Here is a 21,112-nt window from a genome sequence, read left to right on the forward strand (position 1 = left end):
TGTGTGCAGCTAGTTGATCAGCTGCCTCACAGCTCCAGCAGTCTGGGTTCAATTCTGATCTTCACTGCTGTCTGTGTGTGGAGGTTGAATGTTCTCCCTGTCTCCACAGAGGTTTCCTGCAGGTGTTCCGGTTTTCTTCCACATCATGAAGATGAGTGGGTTGGTAAATTAACTGGCACTATTAATTGTCCCTTGTGTGTAAGTGAGTAGTGGAGTCTGGGAAACACTGATGGGAAGGTGAGGATTATTGTAGCTGGGGGCTTGATGGTATTGGTTTATTATTGTCACTTGTACCGAGGGACAGTGAAAAACTTGTCTTGCAAGCTGATCGTACAGGTCAATTCATTACACAGTGCAGTTACATTGGGTTAGTACAGAGTGCGTTGAGGTAGTACAGGTAACAACCATAACAGTACAGAGTAAAGTGTCACAGCTACAGAGAAAGTGTGGTGCAATAAGGTGAAAGGTCACAAGGTGGATCATGAGGTCAGAGTCCATCTCATCGTATAAGGGAACTGTTCATGCAGACTTGGTGTGCCAAAGGGCCTGTCACTGTGCTGTAGGACTCTGTCAATTAAAACAATTAGATCTGATCTAATGAATGAGGGAAGGATACAGATCAAGCCTCTATATTGAATGGGCCAAGGACGTTGCCCCAATGAACTGCTGAGAAGATCCTTGGGATGAGCTTATTGGCCTTGCATCAACATAGCCAAATTGCTGTGTGTTAACTATGACTGTAGCTCTTAGAGCTTCTTTGTCCGTTAACCCACCCTGATGCCATGTGCTGTTTAATGATCCCTTCCCTTATCCTGGTAATTGAGAATAGGCTAATGTGCAGGAGTTGGTCTAAATAAATGAGATCTGCTCTTTAGGAGATTGACTTGCAACTTTCTGTTGTCAGGTAAATTCAGGATTGTTGGCTAGAGGAACAGCTAGTTCTGGAGTACACCTTTTGTGCACTAAAGATGGGACATTGCTAGTCCCATAGTCTTTATGCTATCCATTGTATGGCTGTTTTGTGATATCACGTGGAGTGAATTAAATCAGTTGAAGGCTAACTTCTATGATGGTGGGGACGAAAGGAGTCCAAGAAGGATCATTCACTTAGCACTTCTGGATGAAGGTAGTTGCATGTGGTTTAAGGGTGTCTGCATACAAGTGATGGAGTCTAGTCATTGAAGATGGTAATGATCGTCACTGTCTGTCACCATTTTGGATACGGCAGAAGTGCAGAGCTTGGATCTGATCCATTGAACATAAAACAAAAGAAAATTAGAGCAGGAGTAGGCCACTCGGCCCCTCAGGCCTGCCTGAGCATAGGCTGACAGATCATATGACAGTTATAAGTTTCAAAGGCGCATGAGGGATTGGGGACCTTCCTTTAAAATGGAAGGTTGGAGGCAGATGGTACAAATGAGGTGAAAACAGGTGATTGTTATGGTGGGCAGCATATGGACTGAAACACCATGTGGTGTCTTATAGGGCTCTGGAGTTGCAATCTATCTGCGTCAGCCTGAGACAACACTTGTGGCTCAGTGTAAAATCCTTAGTTTTGGGCCATCCCTTTGATTAAAAAAAAAGCTTAAAAAACCTATGCATCCCTCTGAAATCCTACAGCCTCTACTAGAAGATGCGCCAAACCCAGTGACAGGGGCACCATTTAGCTAACTGCGACATGGTAACTGACCTGAATGAAGAAGTCCCAGGTCCTAACCTTCCATTCTGGACTAATTTTAACTGTGAAGTAAGGCTAGAGAAGATGTGATCTCGAGGTGAATGTGAGAGACAGCTCCCCTTGTGACTGGCCAAACCATCAGCCACATATCGAACACTGCACTGAGGGCTCCATTTCTGGTGGCATTGCAATCATTTGCAGTCTGATGGTCAGATATTTAAAAATAATTTGAAAGCATTTAAATATTTGAAATTTATAAAGTGAACACCTGTAAGTGCTAGAAATTTAAACAAAAAGTTCAAATGGATAAAAAAAACCCTATCAGTCAAGGTCAGCAGCCCCATTCAAATGTAAGGGGTCTGTCTGAACTGGATGTAGTATGGCTGAGAGACCAGAGGTGAAGTGCATAGAGGCCCTCACCTCGGGTATGTATTGTCTTGGTCTTGTTGCTGATTCCAGCAGTGGAGCTGGAGTTCAGATGCTCCTATGTGAGGCTACAAACTTGTAGCAATGTGCAAATGCAGAAGTTAGAGATGAGCCGATCTGTGAAGAAGACCCTGCCGTCAGTTCTCTATGGAATTACAGCAAACAATAAGTATGTTTCCAGTCACTGACTTTTCATCAGAACACATTATTCATGTATGGTATTTCTATTTCCAGATGTGCAGTATTTAACTTTGGTATTGTGAGTATAGAAATGATATTGTGGGGGTGTGGACAATAACATAGGATCATGCAAGCTGATATGAGAGGAGAAGGGGGTGATGATGGGTTGTGAAGTACAAATCTATTGTTTATTACTTGTCCCTTCCTGTTCACATATGAGGACAGCAGTGGGGTTATGAAAAATGGGTGCCACATGTATAGATAGAATGAACTAACCCATTTATAATGTTGTCTCAATTTGGTAATTCCTCAATGCAAGCATGTTACAATATATAATAATTCCATTTTAAGGCAGGGAGTTGCTAGTCTCTTGGGTTTCAATATCTCTGGAAAAGCATTTGTATGTTGATCTTGAATGTTGCAGTTGTTTTGAATTGCGATGAAATGTTTTTTTTGCAACAGATCAAAGCTCGATTGAAGTATGTACAGTATCTGGCTTGAGCCTGCAAATTCAGGGATTTAATCAGAGACGAAAGAGAATGGGTACCTTGTTAAATCAGGTCTTCATGCTTTGGTGTAGAGCGACGATATGAATTTATAGCCACGGTACAAATTAGCATTGGGACATGACACCAATTCAGTTTTTGTGTGAGGTTGAAACTTTGCACTGTTAAATGAAACAAAGAAAGTGAAGGAAGAAATAAGTCACAACCTTGTTTTCTTACACTGATACAACATCGTGTAACTCCATCTGTAACTGACCACTCCCTGGGTAACAAAGATGACTGGAAAGATGTTTTTAAATTCTGCATATGTGGTAATTTATTTTTGCTGACTCTCAGACCTAATCACTGACAGCTTCAGAAAACATTTCTGGAAGTCTTTTACAAAACAAAAAGTAATATATTTACCCAATAAAGTTGAGTTTAATTTAATCTTCCATTTGCTGATGATATTAAATCATCAGTCATGTCTGCGCGTACACCGTTAATAAATGACGCGAGATGGGGAAAATGCTTCTGTAGCAGAGGCCAATTTATTCATCAAAGCTATGCTGTCGACTCAAATATGGCAGAGGACTTGGCAGCAAGTTAGCAAGATGTCATTGACCAGGAGAGCCAGAGGAGAGAAATGGAAAGTGTGACTGAAAAATGGAGGGTGCTGCTGAAATATTAGAATAATTGAGGATGACCTTGAGTAAGAGCTATGTAGCAATGGCTTCTTATTTAAAAAGTCCACAGCAGTTGTGATTAGAATTTGATTCATGTACCCTTGGGTGTAATCAACAAACTGAATACAGATCTTTAGTGATTTATATTTTACACACATAGAATACATTTGTTATCTGAGCATTGATACGAGCTTTAAGCTTGGGTTATTGCACTGCCAGAACATGAAACCCCTCACTGCAGCATATTTATCAGCAAATTAGAACTATGGAAAAATAGGTTATTGTTACATTTAGAGATAATTGCAGAAAACTATACTGAACCAATGTGCTACCAATTTCAGACAAGAGTCCACAGATGGGCAAGTATTCCTTTAACAGCTTGATCACAAGCATTGGCCTTTCATGAAATCCAGGAAGGTTATCAAAGATGGTACGGCTACTTCTTAGTAGATGTTTTATCTTTATGTAGATTCCGTTACGTTTGTACATCTATGTAGTGCCTGTTGCGAGACAACCTCGGCCCCCTCTTAAATTCTGCTCTTGCACCATCCATTCTTCATTGCAAAGAATTTCTCTGCTCCCCATCTCTCAAGTCCTACTACAAAGTTTTTGGATTTAGGCGAGCAGGTTTAGTGTAGGTTCAGCCTAGCCCAACGCATGACCATTTTACAACTGGCTCCAGCTTAATATGCATTTCAGAAGACCAGTAATCATGAATTATTTTAATCCTCTGGACATTTTGCAAAGCAGTTTAAGAAAGAGTCAACACCAGGATCACGCCTGCTGGTGTCCTGCTCTGTAATAGCCCTCCAAGAGATTGTAGTGTCAATAGAAAGACACATGGGGTCACAAGGCTTTGGCACCCATTTGAGTACACCTTTGATGCCTCTGAAATAGAATCATTGAAAATCTATGATGCAGAAAAAAAGCTATTCAGTCTCATCCCACATTCCATTACTAGGCCCCTTGACCACACAGATCTTCAAGTACATATTCAAGCACTTCATAAATGTGGTGATGGTGTTTGCCTCTACCACCCTTTCAGGCAACGAATTCCAGAACCCTAGCATTCTCTAATTCCACTAATTACTTTAAATTTATGCCTCTTGGTTTGGACACCTCTACTAATGGGAAAATGGCCTTTCCCATTTACTCGATCTTGAGCCTTCATAATCTTGTACCCCTTAACTAAGTTACTCCTCAGCTTCCCCTGTTCCAAAGGAAATAGTCTTGGCTTACCTAACCTTTCATCACAGCTACAATTTTCCAATCCTGGCAGAGCCACCTGAAATCTCCTGTGCACTTTCTCCAGTGCAATCATGTGGTGACCAGAACTTGCGTGCATCAGACCCAAGCCTTAGGGATCCTTTGACATCTTCCTGTTTGTAAAGTAGTTGATGCATAAAACTTGCCACTTGCCAAGAGAATATGTGGCAGTTCATTTGAGGTGCAAAGAATGGATTCAGACTTTAGACACGGTACAGTTCCTTTTTAGTCCAGCCCCAGTAAAAGTGGACTCTAGACTCAACAGTTGATGAAAATGGCTATTTAACCACTGTTTTTAGCAAAGTAATGTACTTTTTCAGTGAAATTGGATTCATTTTGCATTCAATTCTCACTCTCTAGTTTTATGGAGCGCCATGACCTACTCAAGTAACAATTGAAATAGGTGAAAAAAAAGACTGTTTTATTGTTGGCGATGTGGTGATTCTAAATTGCTAATAAAAACAGATTCTGTTTACCATGCCCTGCATCTTAAAACTAATTTTATTTAAGTGTTGTTATTCTCTCAGAATATTTGAAAATTCTTTTTAATTATGAAAATTAACTTGTTTCAACTTCTATTATCCATGTGCATGTTCAAATATTTTCTATAAAATCTTAAATCATTGCAAATTAATGTACTTATTGTGAGACTGTTTTAATCAAATTAGCTGGCTAGTAATGATAACTTCACTGTTCTTAGAAGTCACAGCTCCTCTTTAGAAGGTACCAAACTGCAGCATGTCAGAAAAGTATAAATCCACACCATGAAGTCTTTGTAGTCAGTAGTAAGTGTTGACCTTCTGTGGTCCAGGAAACCACGACTGTCACCTCTGAGTGCAGATCATCAAACCAGACTATGCAGAGATGTACAGAGCGCTTTTAAATCCCTTAACCTATGCCGACACTGATCGAAACATTCTTGTAGAATGCCAATGAGCTTAATAAAAACATCTATTTTTGTATCTTCATATTTTGTCTGAAATATGATTATTAATCTCTTCAGAATTAAATAAAGACTTGATATATTTTTTAAATCTGTAGAGAAATATTTGACGCTTTTTAAAAAAAAATAATTTTGAATCATCGGGGAAATTTCTGCTTGCAGTAATAAGCTAACAAATTTCACCCGTCGTACAAGGATTCAGTTCAGTGAGATTCTATCACATACATGAAAAGACAGTTGATTCTTGCCATGTTAGAGTATATTGGTTTTCAAGCAAATGCTGTAAATTATAGCAGTGGGAATTTTTCGAAGGTGTGGGTGGATTAATATTAATATGGGGAAAGTTCAGTTATAATTTCAGTTTGGTAATCTGATCTCAGTCTTCCAGAATTTCTTGACTCCTGACTGAATAATGAAAGATGGAAAGAGAAATCTTAGTAAATACCCTTTTAAATATCTTTTTAATCACCCTATTTTGTTTCCAACCAGTTGGTAAATTGACTAGGGCCTCCTGTGAGGGAGCTGCATCTTGTGATGCATTCTGTTGTTGTCTTATGGAAAAGGTGATATTTTTGTTCTGCTTAAGGATTCTTGTATTTGTAAGACATTATTAATTTGTAATTCATAGAAATTAGTTGTCCCATACCAGAGTATTGTTTATAGTGTTAGGTCACAGTCAAGGTAATTTGGAGATGTTTATTGAAGGAGACGGGTCAATTTCATCTGTATCTTACTGTTCACTTCCTTAATGTTGCAGTTTATTGTCCTGAACAAGGTGATTTATACTAATGGAATATTTTTGATTAAAAACATTTGAATTTAGAATTATGTATTGGTAATGCCAAAGTTTCAATAGCTTTTCTTCCGCTTTTGCAAAATGTTTACAACTTTTTTCCTAAATTGGCTTATCCCATGGTTAATATTCATGAGAATTGCATTAATTCCCACAATATTAAGAATGACCTAAGATTCTAATGTTAATTATTAACAGCCAAAATGTAGTGTCATAGAGAAATAGATAAATTTATTAGCATAACAAGATGGGAACTGTGACTCTATAAAGCAGACATGGAGATGTAGCTAAAAACTAACAGCAGAGTTAAGATAAATGGGAGGAGATGAACGTGCTTAATAATCTGTTTGTGCAGATAAAATGCAGATTTGATTTTGCTGTTTTATTAAGATGAAAGCAAATGAGGTCTTAGGAGTGAATGAAGTAAGTTCTATGTTAACAGGATAATTATCTTTTGGTGAAACAGTCTGTGAATTTGGACTTATTGTACTTGCCATAATTCCTTGACATTGTTACTGTCTTGTACGATACTTTTGTTTTCCCCACAACTTTTTTGGAACACAGTCAACCTGTAATCAGTGATCACCACAGGGTCTCTGTTTGGAGCCATTCCTGTCACATGCACTGTCCTTGCATCTCCTGGGAGATGTCTTTTATCAGGCAAATGGTTCAAGCTATTTGCCATTTCCGTAGGCATCAATAACATGTACTGGATAAACCACCTCAAACATGCCAGCTATTATGGGCAGTAAAAGTGAGCATTTTTTTGCAATGCTGGCTTATCTATATTCTTTTCAGATATTCCAGATTGGTCGATAATGTACATTGATTAAATATTGAAACAGTCTAAAAAGAGTGCAAGTTTGAGGTCCTGTGCTGGGAGGAAGATGACTTGCAGATGAAGTGACCACAACTCCCTGACCTTTCCCATAGCTATGGACAGGGATAGGAGCAGGCAATATGGGAAAGTTTTTAATTGGGGGAGGGCTAATTACGAAGGTATTAAGCAGGATCTTGGGAGTGTAAATTGGGAACAGATGTTCTCAGGAAAGTGCACAGAAGAAATGTGGAGGCTGTTTAGGGAACACTTGCATGGGTTCTGGATAGGTTTGTCCCACTGAGACAGGGAAAGAATGGTAGGGTAAAGGAGCCATGGTTGACAAAAGAGGTGAAATATTTAGTCAAAAGGAAGAAGGAAGCATACTTGAGCTTTAGGAAGCAAAAATCAGGCAGGGCTCTTGAGAATGATAGGGTAGCCAGGAAGGAGCTTAAGAAGAGACTTGGGAGAGCCAGAAGGGGACATGAAATGCATTGGCGAGTAGAATTAAGGAAAACCCCAAGGCATTCTACATGAGGAACAGGAGGATGACTAGAGTGAAGGTGGGACCGCTCAGGGATAAAGGGGGAAATGTGTGCCTGGAGGCGGAGGAGGTAGGAGAGGTCCTTCATGAATCCTTTGCTTCAGTGTTCACTAGGGACAGGGACTTTGATGAATGGGAGGTCAGCATAGAACAGGCTAATCTGCTGGAGCATCTTGAGGTTAAGAAAGAGGTAGTGTTAGAGCTTCTGAAAGACATTAGGATAGATAAGTCCCTGGGACCGGATGGGATATACCCCAGGTTACCACAGGAGGTGAGGAAAGAGATTGCTGGGGTGTTGATGATGATATTTGCATCCTCCCTGGCTACAGGAGTGGTACCAGAGTATTGGAGGATGCCAAATGTTGTTCCCTTGTTCAAGATAGTATTAGGGATAATCTTGGGAATTATAGACAAGTGAGTCTTGCATCAGTGGTGGGCAAGCTATTAGAGAGGATTCTTAGGGACAGGATTTACGAGCATTTGGAGAAGTATTGTATTATTAGGAATAGTCAGTACAGCTTTGTGAGGGGCAAGTTGTGCCTCACGAGCCTAATTGAGTTTTTCAAGGAGGTGACAAAACAAATAGATGAAGGTAGAACGGTGGATGTGATGTATATGGACTTTAGTAAAGTGTTTGACAAGGTTCCCCATGGTAGGCTCATCCAGAAAGTCATGAGGTGTGGGATCTATGGAGACTTGGGTGCGTGGATTCAGAATTGGCTTGCCACGGAAGGTGGAGGGTGGTAGTAGATAGAATGTATTTTGCCTGGAGGACGACAACTAGTGGTGTTCTGCAGGGATCTGTTCTGGGACCCCATACTCCTTGTAAATTTTATAAATGACGTGGATGAGGAACTGGAGGGATGGATTAGTAAGATTGCAGATGACACGAAGGTTAGAGGGGTTATGGATAGTGTAGAAAGTTGTTGTAGATTACAATAGGATCTAGATAGGATGCAGAATTGGATCAGTGGCAGATGGAGTTCAATCCAGAAAAGTGAAGTGATACACTTTGGAAGAAAGAACATGAAGGCGGAGTACAAGGTTAATGGCAGGATTCTGAGTAGTGTGGAGGAACAGAGGGATCTTGGGGTCACGTCCATGTATCCCTCAAAGTTGCCGCGCAAGTTGATGGGGTGGGTAAGGTGGTGTATGGTGTGCTGGCCTTCATTAGTCGGCGTATTGAGTTCAAGAGCCGTGAGGTAATGTTTCAGCTTTATAAAACTCTGGTCAGACCACACTTGGAATATTGTGTTCAGTTCTGGTTGCCTCATTATAGGAAGGATGTGGAAGCTTTAGAGAGGGTGTAGAGGAGATTTACCAGGATGCTGCCTGGATTAGAGAACATGTCTTATGAGGAAAGGTTGAGCGAGCTCGGGCTTTACTCCTTGGAGCGATGCAGGATGAGAGGTGACTTGTTAGAGGTGTATAAGATTATGAAGGGCATGATAGAGTGGACAACCAGCACCTTTTCCCCAGGGTGGCAAGAGCCAATACTAGAGGACATCAGTTTAAGGTCAGAGGAGGAATGTTCAGGGGAGATGTCAGAGGTAGGTTCTTCCCACAGAGAATGGTGGGTGCCTGGAACGCACTGCCGGGGGTGGTTGCAGAGGCTGACGCAATAGAGACCTTCAAAAGGCTCTTAGATAGACACATGGAAGTAAGAAAAATGGAATGATATGGGCTGTGTAGGAGGGAAGGATTAGATAGATCATGGAGGAGGTGTTCACATAGTTCGGCACAACATTGTGGGCCGAAGGGCCCCTACTGTGCTGTACTGCTGTGTTCTAAAGTCCATTTAGGAGTGTCAACAAGCTATTGTCCAGGTTTAGTGGAGATCACTTTGTGGCTGTTCAAGTGATATTGTTGGGCAATGGCTCAGAACGTTTGGTTTTCATGAAGTCAACTGTGTGTCAACAAAGATGAATTGTGGCTGGTGTTCCTGACTCTTACTCGGTGATCAAGTGTGCTATCTAAGGGCCCACGGATACTTGGTTTGGGATTTCTGTTACCCCAGACTCTCAGCAATCAGCTGGGTTCCCTCTGAAAACTGGGTTCAAGGGCAGTTTGGTCTGTTCAATAAACGGTGAGCTTGTCAGCAACTTCAACCTACAAATTAATTAAAAGAAAGCAATTTTAACATGGAAAGCAAAATTGGTTTAATCTTTCCATCGGCTTTCTCATCACAAAAGCAAAGTTTTAAGGATTTTGAATGTCTGAATAAGATTAAAGTTTCCTTTTGATTTGATCACCAAAAGAGATGTAACATTAGGCTCTACATAGAAGATGGTAAAATCTGTTGCTGACAATTTATTTGATGCTAGATGCATGTGTTCCAGTAATTACACCTTTAAGAAATCAACTCACTAAATCCTAGAACTTGTGTTCCTTTGAAGATAGCTGATGTGAACAGGCCAAGGCTGGCACATTCATTCCCTGGGAAGTTATCTCTGGGATGTGGGACTGCATGTACTGTGCAGTAAGTAGTCTTAAGGTGACCATTTTGAAGCAAAAATGAAAGTAGTTATTTTAAAAAAAAAACATAGGAATTGTTTTCCAAATGCAGGATCTCAGAAGTGTTTCCAGATGCATTCTTTTTAAATAAGCAAAGTGGTTTATTGGACTGCCTGTATTGTCTGGAACCATATCATTCCTAAAAGCATAAGTTAAAGTTCCAATACAATATTTAAGTGGCCATCTAGTATAAATCTTACTGCTTATTGTTGCTGTGGTTGTGCTCGGTCAATGTGATAGCTGTTAGGTTCAATAGCCAAGGCTTAAATTTCATTGGCACATGAGCTTAAACTTCAAATGAGATGATTCAAAAATATTGTACCAATTGGCATGACAATGTAATTGCTGGCTTATGTCATGTGTATGGGCAGCTTACCACTTATTCTGTGCTGAGACGGTGGATCTCAGAGAGTTATACTGAACTCTTGTACAATTTGGAGATGTAAATCGGGTAAAGGTTCTACCTCCTGATCATGACTCAGTGGCCACTTGCATAATCTGACATTCAGGATAAAATTGTCTTTTTTATACAACCCTCTCTAATTATATGCATTAATCTGGGGTTCAAACTTGACTTTAGACTCTAATGGTTTGCAGCTGGATGGAAGAGTTTATTTGCTCTGTTGTAGATGGCTGTAGTGCAGTGTCAAACTGGGTTTAAAAATAGTGATGGATCTCTTAGATCTGGACTTTTTGTTAGGATTGATGCATGTTTTTAGTTCAGTAACTTGAACCTCAAAGGACAATATGGCGAAGAATAACATTTTATGGTGATAGAAACAAAATAGAAGCATGACTGGAAACCAACTTGCAGCCAGAGTCTGGATACCACTTGCAATACACCTTAAAAGTGTAGCATCTGACCTGTGAAGCTTGGTGACTGTATCCCCTCTCAAACTGGAACAAATACTGCTCTGTCTTAGAAATTGGGTTGAACAGTTTCAGTGACATTTAGCACCCAATCAAAGTTAAGCAAATCTTGTTGGGGGGGTACTCGACTCTCAAAGACACCATAATGCAGAGTTTTTTTTGCAGTTTTTGAGCACAGTGGTTGGTACCTGTGTGAGGAAATAGGTGTGTTCACAAAGGAAATGTACACATTGAAGGAAATGTTGTTTGACAGTCCATTTGTTTTAAAATACACCTTGAAACACATTCACTGATATAATTCAAACTGTATCCTGACCTTTTTATCTGATCGTGCTGATTAATTAACTCAATACACTTGAATAAAGCTCCAACATCTGTTTCTTCACAGTGTTATTATGACTGGTGCCTACAATAACTTCTTCAGGATGTTTGACCGCAACACAAAACGAGATGTCACGCTGGAAGCTTCCAGGGAGAACAGTAAACCACGAGCTGTGCTTAAACCACGGAAAGTCTGCACGGGAGGCAAGAGGAGAAAAGATGAAATTAGTGTTGACAGTTTAGACTTTAACAAGAAGATCCTGCATATGGCCTGGCACCCAACAGAGAACATAATAGCAGTGGCAGCGACAAACAATCTCTACATATTTCAGGATAAAGTGAACTCGGAGATGCACTAGGTTTATAAATACCTTGGTGTAATTATAAACCGGCCTTTTTTTTTCTGACCTTTCTGGCAATGATCTTCGCAAGGTTGAATTCATCTTAGTGGAATTGTGGAATGTGGTTTCTCATTAGTGTGTATCACTTGTCAGTAAGAATTGATTTTTGTCTGTCACTGGGGGTGAGCTGAGCACTTCAGAGGGGCAAGTGTGGCTACCATCTACACAGTTACACCTCTTCTCCAGTCAATCAGGTTTCTATGGTTCAGGCATCTTAGAAAATTTACTGGTTGTTGAAATCTTTTCACCCAAAGTCTGCAGACTCAGATGAAGACACAGGATCTGACAACCAATTAATTTCTGATGCATTTTTCAGTCTTTACGGTGGATTCAGTTGGCCATGCATTAGTAAATAGCTTCAGCAGGCACCTGAAAGGCAAAAAGCTACTGTCTTTGTTGTGTCATTCTGTCCACATGCAAATTTAACAGATTGTTAGCCAAATCTACCACAAGTTTTTTTTAAAAAGAAATAGTTTGGTTGTTAGACAATTTGAAACAATGTTGGAAATGCATAGCAGGTTAGTCAGCATCTGTAGAGAGAAATATAAACAACATTTCAGGTTGATTGCCTGCCAGCAGAACATTTCTATTTCAATCTTCACATGCTGCTTTACTTGCTGAATATTTCCAGCATTCTATTGTTATTTCAAACTTCCAGCATCTGCAGTGTTTTGTTTTCCTATTAATAAATGGATTCTGATAATATTCTCTTGCCAATGTGCTTGAATAGTTGAACATTTCAGATTGTTGATTGTTGGAAGCAAAGTAGGTTTGCTTATTTGCACTCTGTCCTGAAAATAACCAAAAAATTTAAAGCTGTCAGATTTGGTATAAGTGATAGTAACTTGGCAGTCTGATTCAAAGGCATTTAGTTAAAATCTGACAGTATAAGGAGTATTGTTTTGAAGTTGCAGTGTTATTGAATGCTCTGTGAATTTTTCATTGAACTTAAATAATTTTGCATCTGACCTGAAACCTTCTGTCAGTGTCACAAAATGTGAAAATCATCCGTAATCCAGCACTGCAATTTGAAATAAAATTGCATAGCCTTGAATTTTTTCTTCCTAAGAATATCTTCAGAATTTTGAAAAAAAATAACCTTGCATCAATTCTTCAAACAGCCCAAAATATAGTTTGGAATCTCTGAACCAAACAGAACCATAGAATGAATCATTGCATAAGTTGAGGCTAAGCTACATTTTTGTTTAAAAAAACTTAAGTTGAATTATCTGTGACCTGTCATAAAATTTGAGATGGCCTTCAAAGATGTTAGGCATTTATACAGACTTCAGAAATCAACTACATTATTTGGACTATCCCTAACATAACCATTGCTCTTTGTAATGAGGCTGAGGACAACAGGGAAGGTAATGTTACTCCTTCATTTTGTAGCTGCTTGAAATAAAATATCAGAAGACAGTGCCTCTTTTGAACCCTTCTTGCTGACAATACTTGCTTTTGTGTTAAGGTTAACAGGGCAATAGGATAAAATAATGGAACAGTCATTACAGTTTGAAGACTATTTAATTCTCATGTCCATAGTTCAGCATTGGGAAAAAAAACCACAAGACCTGTGTTTTATATTTTACTGAATTTCCCAATAATCCAAAATTACATGCTAAAGAGTGGACAGTGTTAGAGTGGGAGAGAAGTGATGGATGGGAATGGGGATTAAAGGGTGTTGTGATACAGAAGGCACAAATACTTTGTTTTTATTCTTATTCTTTATTAAAGATACTGAAATATCATTGGGTTTGGAGATGTTCATTGAGAAAATTGGCTCTGAATCATGAAGCACAATGCAGTTTTAGTAAATTGATTAATGTTATCAAAATGCAATGGATGTCTAAAAATTCAGAGTGCTTTCGTTCTCCTCTTGACTCCCAGCTTCACTGAGCAGTCTCTTTGTAGGTTAGACACTAACACTGACTTCTGGGGGAAAGAACGGAACAAAAACATTTTGAGGAAATTGTATTGAGTATCACAGAAACTTCCTATATAGGAGCTTTAACTTTAAGCTATTTGGGTGACTAACTTTGAAATTTGCTTGGAAAAATGGCACCTCTTGAACCTGTTGCTTATCTATACCCAGGCAATGCTTTTTCTTATAATATAAAATTGGTAAAAATGTTTGTCAATGAGAGAGAGGTTCAGGTTTTCAAATAAAATCTAATGTCAGCCACTGTATCCTTTAATTTTGCCTAAATGTATACTTAACTGTTTTGGGTATTCTTTTTGGGCACATGTTTCTTAGAGAAGAGAATCTTTCTTTATGCTGGCCCTAGGTAGTGCTGTAATTATTTTTCAGAAGCTCATTAGAATATCGAAAATCAGATCTTTTTGACTGATACCATTTGACAATTTACACAAGGTATTACAGTATGAAATTGTAATGTCTTATATCCATAATTTCATCAGAGCTTCACCCAGTGCTATTGAATAGTCTAAACTGTGAACAATAATATCTCTCAATTGAATGAACTGTGCCATGTGCCTTGCTTTAGCTATGTTGATGTATATTGATGAATGTTGTCTGCTCCATTACCATACCATACCTTTCTGAATGGCAACCCCAAATTAGAAATTTTATATTTACAATTAAAAATGAGTTCAATATGAGGAAATATTGACAATATTGAAATAATAGTCATAATTTTTCAAAAATAAATTTATGTAATGAGAGAAATGTCAGTTTAGTCCGGAATAGTTTGAGGAGTGGTAGGGAGTTTTTATGAATCTAACGTGGAAACCAGGAGTTTAGAAGTATAGTCCATGGTTTAAATGTAACTTGCATTTTATTTTAAATTGATGTTCCCTGTCAATGTGGCTGATAAAGGCAAACACTTTAGGGACAAAGATGAGATGCAGAATATTAATGAGGTCCATAGATAATTTGAAGAGAGTTATTGCCAAACAATTTGCATCTACAGACAGACATTACAAAGATTTTCAAACTGCCTTGTTAGAAAAAAGGTGCTGAAACTCTAATCATTACTCATAGTTTGGCCACCTAATGTTTAACAGCTAGTCTAAAGGCTCTTCTCAGTAATATCTCCAGGAGCATCAATTTGATGTTCTAATGATTAATAGAGAAGGTGAAGGCAGGTACACTCAACATTTTAGTATCTATATGAGCACTTGAATCCCCAATGCATTGAAGACTACACACCAAGTGCTGGTAAATGGGATTAGTATAGATCGGTACTTGATGGTCAGTATGAACATGGTGGGATGAAGGATCTGTTCCTGTGCTAGATAATTCTATGACCAGAAAGGAGGTGCAGAAGCAGCGAAGTTTAGGGAATGACTTCCAGAATTCTGGTGCTGAACTTCTGAAGGCAAAGCCACTCATATGGCTGAAAAGACAGGGAGGAGTAAAGGCAGAAGGATTTTAAACATGACAATGGATGCTTTTAATTACAATTGTTGATCGACTGGGAGCCAGTGCAGATCGTAAGCACAGGACTGACGGACAGACAGGAATTGGTATGCTATCACATACAAGTGAGAATGAGCTAGTTTTTCTTGAGGGTAGAACATGCGATGCCAAGCTGGAGAGTATTGGAATGGTCATGTTTGGAGATGAGTAGAACACAGTTGAAGTTTTAAGAGCAGATGTACTGAGACAAGTTAGGAAAGGGGATGATAACTGATTAAATTCATTGTCCATTCCCAGTTTCCCTCAGGGCAGTCCTTAGGAAGGTTCTGCTTTAGTGGTGTTGGGCTAGGAGTTTTTGGACATAGACCAAGTGAAGAAGAGAGCGTAATGTATTTTCAAGTCAGGATTGATTGTGATGGAGGGAACATGCGGTGGAGAATAGAGGGGCTCGTTGGCAGTTATAACATTGCTAAACTGCTAAAAGATTTGAAATTGCCATGTTCTGAATTTACTCTGAATTTACCATGAGACAGCACCATTGTGCCATTATGTATTTGAATGGTAAAATGGGACAACAAAACAGAATTTTCTGTGAAACTAACAGCAGAACAACATCATTTCAATTTCTGCAAGTTGTGGTCACATTTGCACATTGTGCAATCTGACCTTGTTATTATTTTGGGACTATGTGATGTTCTGCAGTTAATTCAAATCATAATCATGAGTTATAGAATTGCTGTAATTTGCTATCAGTTAGAACATGCATCAGAAGCTGTTGCAGAATGATCCTTGGCTTGGACAACTTCCCTGCAAGAAGTTAGAGCAGGATAGAATCAATCATGCAGGTGGCAATTGATTATCTCACTGGTCCCCCCAGAGTACTTGGAACAATCAATTTACTTTATATGAGAGAAAACAGAATCTACATGGTAAACAAAAAAACACTCTATTTGTTTGGAAGGCAAACTTTCATTCCCATGTGATATTAGGAGATAATTGTTGAATAACTTCTACCCATCAGACATTTTTGTCTTCCGTGTTTTGAACAGTTTGAATGGTTCGAACACATTAACATTCTAATACATTAAGACCCTCATCCATCAGTCTAAATGGCATAACAGCACTTCTCAGTGACCTTAGATTGTGGATCAATTTTGTACCTCCTATCTTCCAAAGGAAATAGAACATTGGATCTTGTTTCAGCATTGAATTAATGAGTTAACTTGCCAAACAGTAAGTGATCATATAGTTTTAATAATAGAGGATCTGCATTTTATTGTACCTTTCACAATTCAAGGACTTTACAAAATGCTTCTTTGCCAATGAAGTGATAATATCTTTAAAACAACTGTTAAAATTATTCCTCCAGGAATAATTTTGACCATTATTTGTCAGGTGGAGGATTTTTGGGACTACATTGCCTACTTTACACTTCTAGAATGGAAAATGGGATTGGATGGAGTAATAAATAGGTAGCCAATCTAGTTAAATTTACCAGTTATCCCTCCTGGATTGTATTTCACCTTATCACTTTTCAAATTTTAAAAAATTAAGTGGTTTCAATATTTGTACCAATTGAGTACTTAACAAAAAAGCACCCTTTTGCAGCTCATCTTGGGTAAATAGGGCAAACAAGTATCAATGTTATTGACTCAAGAATTATTGGTTAGCATCTATTCTAAAATTCATTGCTCTGAGTTGAATTATTTGCACTTAAGGGTAACATTTTCACATGGATTTAAAAAAAAGTGCAAAAAAAAAGTGCAGGTAATTTAATTGAAATAATTAGCATGACCAGAACAGATGAACATCACTAGCTGTCATCAACTTGCTATTGTCAACCCATTTGACTAGAAAGAAATACAAACAGCAATTATCAGTGGACTTTTCTACCAGACTAGCAGGGAGTGATTCACTCAGTTAAAGAAATCAGAGATTTTTAATGAATAATTTTGAAATATTGCTCTCATCCTTTCCAGTAGATGCTCAAACATGCAACAATAGTAAATCCCTCATGAAGATCAGTCAGAATTTACCTGGGTGGTAGGACCTCCTTGTCAGTTTGCTTACTGATTCCAAACTTCTGTTTCACTTTACACAAGTAGCTGCAGGCTCTTGTCACAACCTTTGAACCTATCTTTCTTGAAATGTGTATCAATGATTATGCAAGGAAAGTGTTTTCAGATTAGTTCAGCAATTAAATTTCAGTTGAATAATGTCTTTCCCTATTTTAAAGAATGGTCCGATTTTATTTCCATCCTTGGCGAGGAAAACTTTTTTTTTCTACAGTCATCTCCATGATGCACTAAGCTTCCATCAGGTGAGCAGGAGAGTTTTTTTTTCAAGGTTGGTATTGTCAGCCGATTTTCAACTGCAGTAAAATTATCTGTTTTAACTATTTGGCTTTGAAAAGAATTTACCCCTTCTGGGGTACAGGACTCTCAACAGATGCCAGATTGGGAAAACTAAAGGGGATTTGCCCTGTAGAAGGTGTGCTCAAGTGTCAAGAGAATGATAGTTGAACACATTGTCTTTTGCTCTATCACTAAAGTTAACAAACTACCACTACAGTGTTATTGTAACCTTGATGACTTGCTTGAGTGTAGGGGTTCTTTACCATTGAGATATCCACTAGCAAAGAAATGATACTTAAAAAGAAATAAAATGAAGATATAATCCTTTAATATGGAACAATGGTTAGTATGTATACATTATAATATATACACAAGTGTGTGTATATCAATGGATTGAATAGATTTTGTTCATTAAAGCTGATTCAATCCATTGAATCTCTTCCATTGTGCAAATGTGGACTTCTGTTGAAAATTATATTTCAAGTATTAAATTACAAAAATGTTATAGGTTCCTTTTGAGTATCTCTGTTTTATGAGTGCAGATTTGTTTGAACTGCCTTTCTCATTTGTCCTCAATTTTTAACCTATTGGTTTCAGAAGGAATTCACCATTCTTGGGATAAGAAATGGTGAATTCCTTCAAGCGCTTCATCCAATTGGTCGTTGTCTGGTTATTCAAGCACAGCATTACAGTTGAGGTGGAACAGCTGACACCAGCATTCACGCCACTACCCATAGCTGAGATCAGTGAATTCTGCCCACAGCACTTATTGCAACCAGCCCTTCTAGGATAAACCTGTCCGGCTCTTTTTTTTTGCCATCACTCACTTAGTTTAAAGGTAACTTGTTCTAGTTTATCATAGGTACCTATCTACTACTGTTTCCTGTTTAAATTTCAGGATTGCCCTTCAATTAATGCGCTGTAGCCTTCTCAGCAATATCGTGCTAATAGATGGGGTTCTCCATCAGTCCATGTCTCAACTGGTTTCTGACCTTTATGGGTACCAACACTTCTGCTACCTCCTCCAAGAGAAACTGCATTCTCTATTTAATTGCCTCCATCTTTGTACTTGCCTTCCTACTGTGCTATCCCATTAGCCACTCTTTCATTGGGAATTTTTCATTAGTTCTTATCTGTTCCTGTTGATTCCTGTCATAGAACAGTACAACGCAATCCAGACCCTTCGGCCCACAATGTTGTGCTGACCTTTAAACCTTGCCTAAGACCTATCTAACCCCTTCCTCCCACATATCCCTCTATTTTAAAATCCTCCATATGCTTATCCAGCAATCTCTTGAATTTGACCAATGTACCTGCCTCCACCACTACCCCAGGCAGCACATTCCATGTCCCAACCACTCTCTGGGTAAAAAAAATACCTTCCTCTGATATCTCCCTTGACCTTCCCTCCTGTTACTTTAAAGCTATGCCCTCTTGTATTCAGCATCGGTGTCCAGGGAGAGAGGCGCTGGCTGTCTATCTATTCCTCTTAAAATTTTGTACACCTCTATCATGTCTCCTCTCATCCTCCTCTCCAAAGAGTAAAGCCCTAGCTCCCTTAGTCTCACCTCATAATGCATACTCTCTAAACCAGGCAGCATCCTGTTAAATCTCCTCTGCACCCTTTCCAACGCTTCCACATCCTTCCTATAATGAGGCGACCAGAACTGGACACAGTACTCCAAGTGCGGTCTAACCAGAGTTTTGTAGAGCTGCATCATTACCTCGCGGCTCTTAAACTCGATCCCACGACTTATGCTAACATCCCATAAGCTTTCCTAACTACCCTATGCACCTGTGAGGCAACTTTCATGGATATGTGGATATGAACTCCCAGATCCCACTGCTCCTCCACACTGCCCAGAATCCTGCCATTAACTTTGTACTCTGCCTTGGAGTTTGTCCTTCCACAGAGTACCACCTCGCACTTCTCCGGATTGAACTCCATCTGCCACCTCTCAGCCCAACTATGCATCCTATCAATATCCCTCTGCAATCTTCGACAATCCTCCACATTATCCACAACACCAACCTTTGTGTCATCTGCAAACTTGACAACCCACCCTTCTAACCCCTCATCCAAGTCATTAATAAAAGCAGAGGTCCCAGAACCGATCCTTGTGGGACACTGCTCGTCACAGCCCTCCAATCTGAATGCACTCCCTCCACCACAACCCTCTGTCTTCTACAGGTAAGCCAATTCAGAATCCACACGGCCAAGCCTCCCTGGATCCCTTGGCCTCTGACCTTCTGAAGAAGCCTACCATGTGGAACCTTGTCAAATGCCTTACTAAAATCCATGTAGACCACATCTACTGCACTACCCTCATCAATCTTCCTGGTCACTTCCTCAAAGAACCCTATCAGGCTTGTGAGACAAGATCTTCCCTTCACAAAGCCATGCTGGCTGTCCCTAATGATTCTCTAAATGCCCATAGATCCTATCTCTTAGAATCCTTTCCAACAGCTTGCCCACCACAGACATAAGGTTCACTGGTCTGTAATTCCCTGGACTATCCCTACTACCTTTTTTGAATAAGGGGACAACATTTGCCACCATCTAATCCTCCAGTACCATTCCTGTGGACAACGAGGACTCAAAGATCCTAGCCAACGGTTCAGCAATCTCCTCCCTCACCTTGCGGAGCAGCCAAGGGAATATTCCGTCAGGCCCTAGGGACTTATCTGTCCTAATATTTTCTAACAGCTCCAACACATCCTCCCTCTTGATACGCACATGCTCTAGAACATTAACTTTACCAACTCTGTCCTCAGCATCGTCGATGCCCCTCTCCTTGGTGAATACTGAAGAGAAGTATTCATTGAGGACCTCGCCCACTTCCATAGCTTCCAGGTACATCTTCCCACCTTTGTCTCTAATCGGTCCTACCTTTACTCTCGTCATCCTTCTCTTCACAAGTGAAAAATGCCTTGGGGTTTTCCTTAACCTTATTCGCCAAGGCCTTTTCATGTCCCCTTCTTGCTCTCCTCAGTCCCTTCTTAAGTTCCTTCCTTGCTACCCTATATTCCTTAAGAGCTCTATCTGATCCTTGCTGCCTACACCTTATGTATGCTGCCTTCTACCTCTTAACTAGATGTTCCACCTCTCTGGTCACCCATGGTTCCTTCACGTTGCTATTCTTTCTCGGCCTTCACTGGGACAAATTTATCCCTAACATCCCGCAAGAGATCCCTGAACGACGACCACATCTCCATAGTACATTCCCTTCAAAAATGTCATCCCAATTTACACTCACAAGTTCTAGCCTTATAGCCTCATAATTTGCCCTTCCCCAATTAAATATCTTCCTGTCCTCTTTGCTCCTATCCTTGTCCATGATGATGCTGAAGGTTATGGAGCAGGGGTCACTGTCCCCCAAATGCTCACCCACTGAGAGATCTGTCACCTGACCTGGTTCATTACCTAATACTAGATCCAATATGGCATCCCCTCT

The 21,112-nt window shown here is 39.5% G+C and overlaps 1 protein-coding gene across 4 annotated transcripts in view; it reads left to right on the forward strand.

Annotated features, from left to right (window-relative positions):
* The window catches only part of LOC127586356 (serine/threonine-protein phosphatase 2A 55 kDa regulatory subunit B gamma isoform), a 232,718-nt gene extending 220,089 nt beyond the window's left edge, over positions 1-12,629 (forward strand). For all 4 annotated transcript variants that reach the window (XM_052044252.1, XM_052044280.1, XM_052044260.1 and 1 more), the window contains one exon: positions 11,591-12,629. In XM_052044252.1, the coding sequence (XP_051900212.1) occupies positions 11,591-11,882 (292 nt within the window). In that variant the 3' untranslated portion in view covers positions 11,883-12,629. The remainder of the gene's footprint in view (positions 1-11,590) is intronic.
* Positions 12,630-21,112: the final 8,483 nt, after the last annotated feature.

This window comes from Pristis pectinata, chromosome 2 (assembly GCF_009764475.1).
Source record: "Pristis pectinata isolate sPriPec2 chromosome 2, sPriPec2.1.pri, whole genome shotgun sequence".
NCBI classification, from domain to species: domain Eukaryota; kingdom Metazoa; phylum Chordata; class Chondrichthyes; order Rhinopristiformes; family Pristidae; genus Pristis; species Pristis pectinata.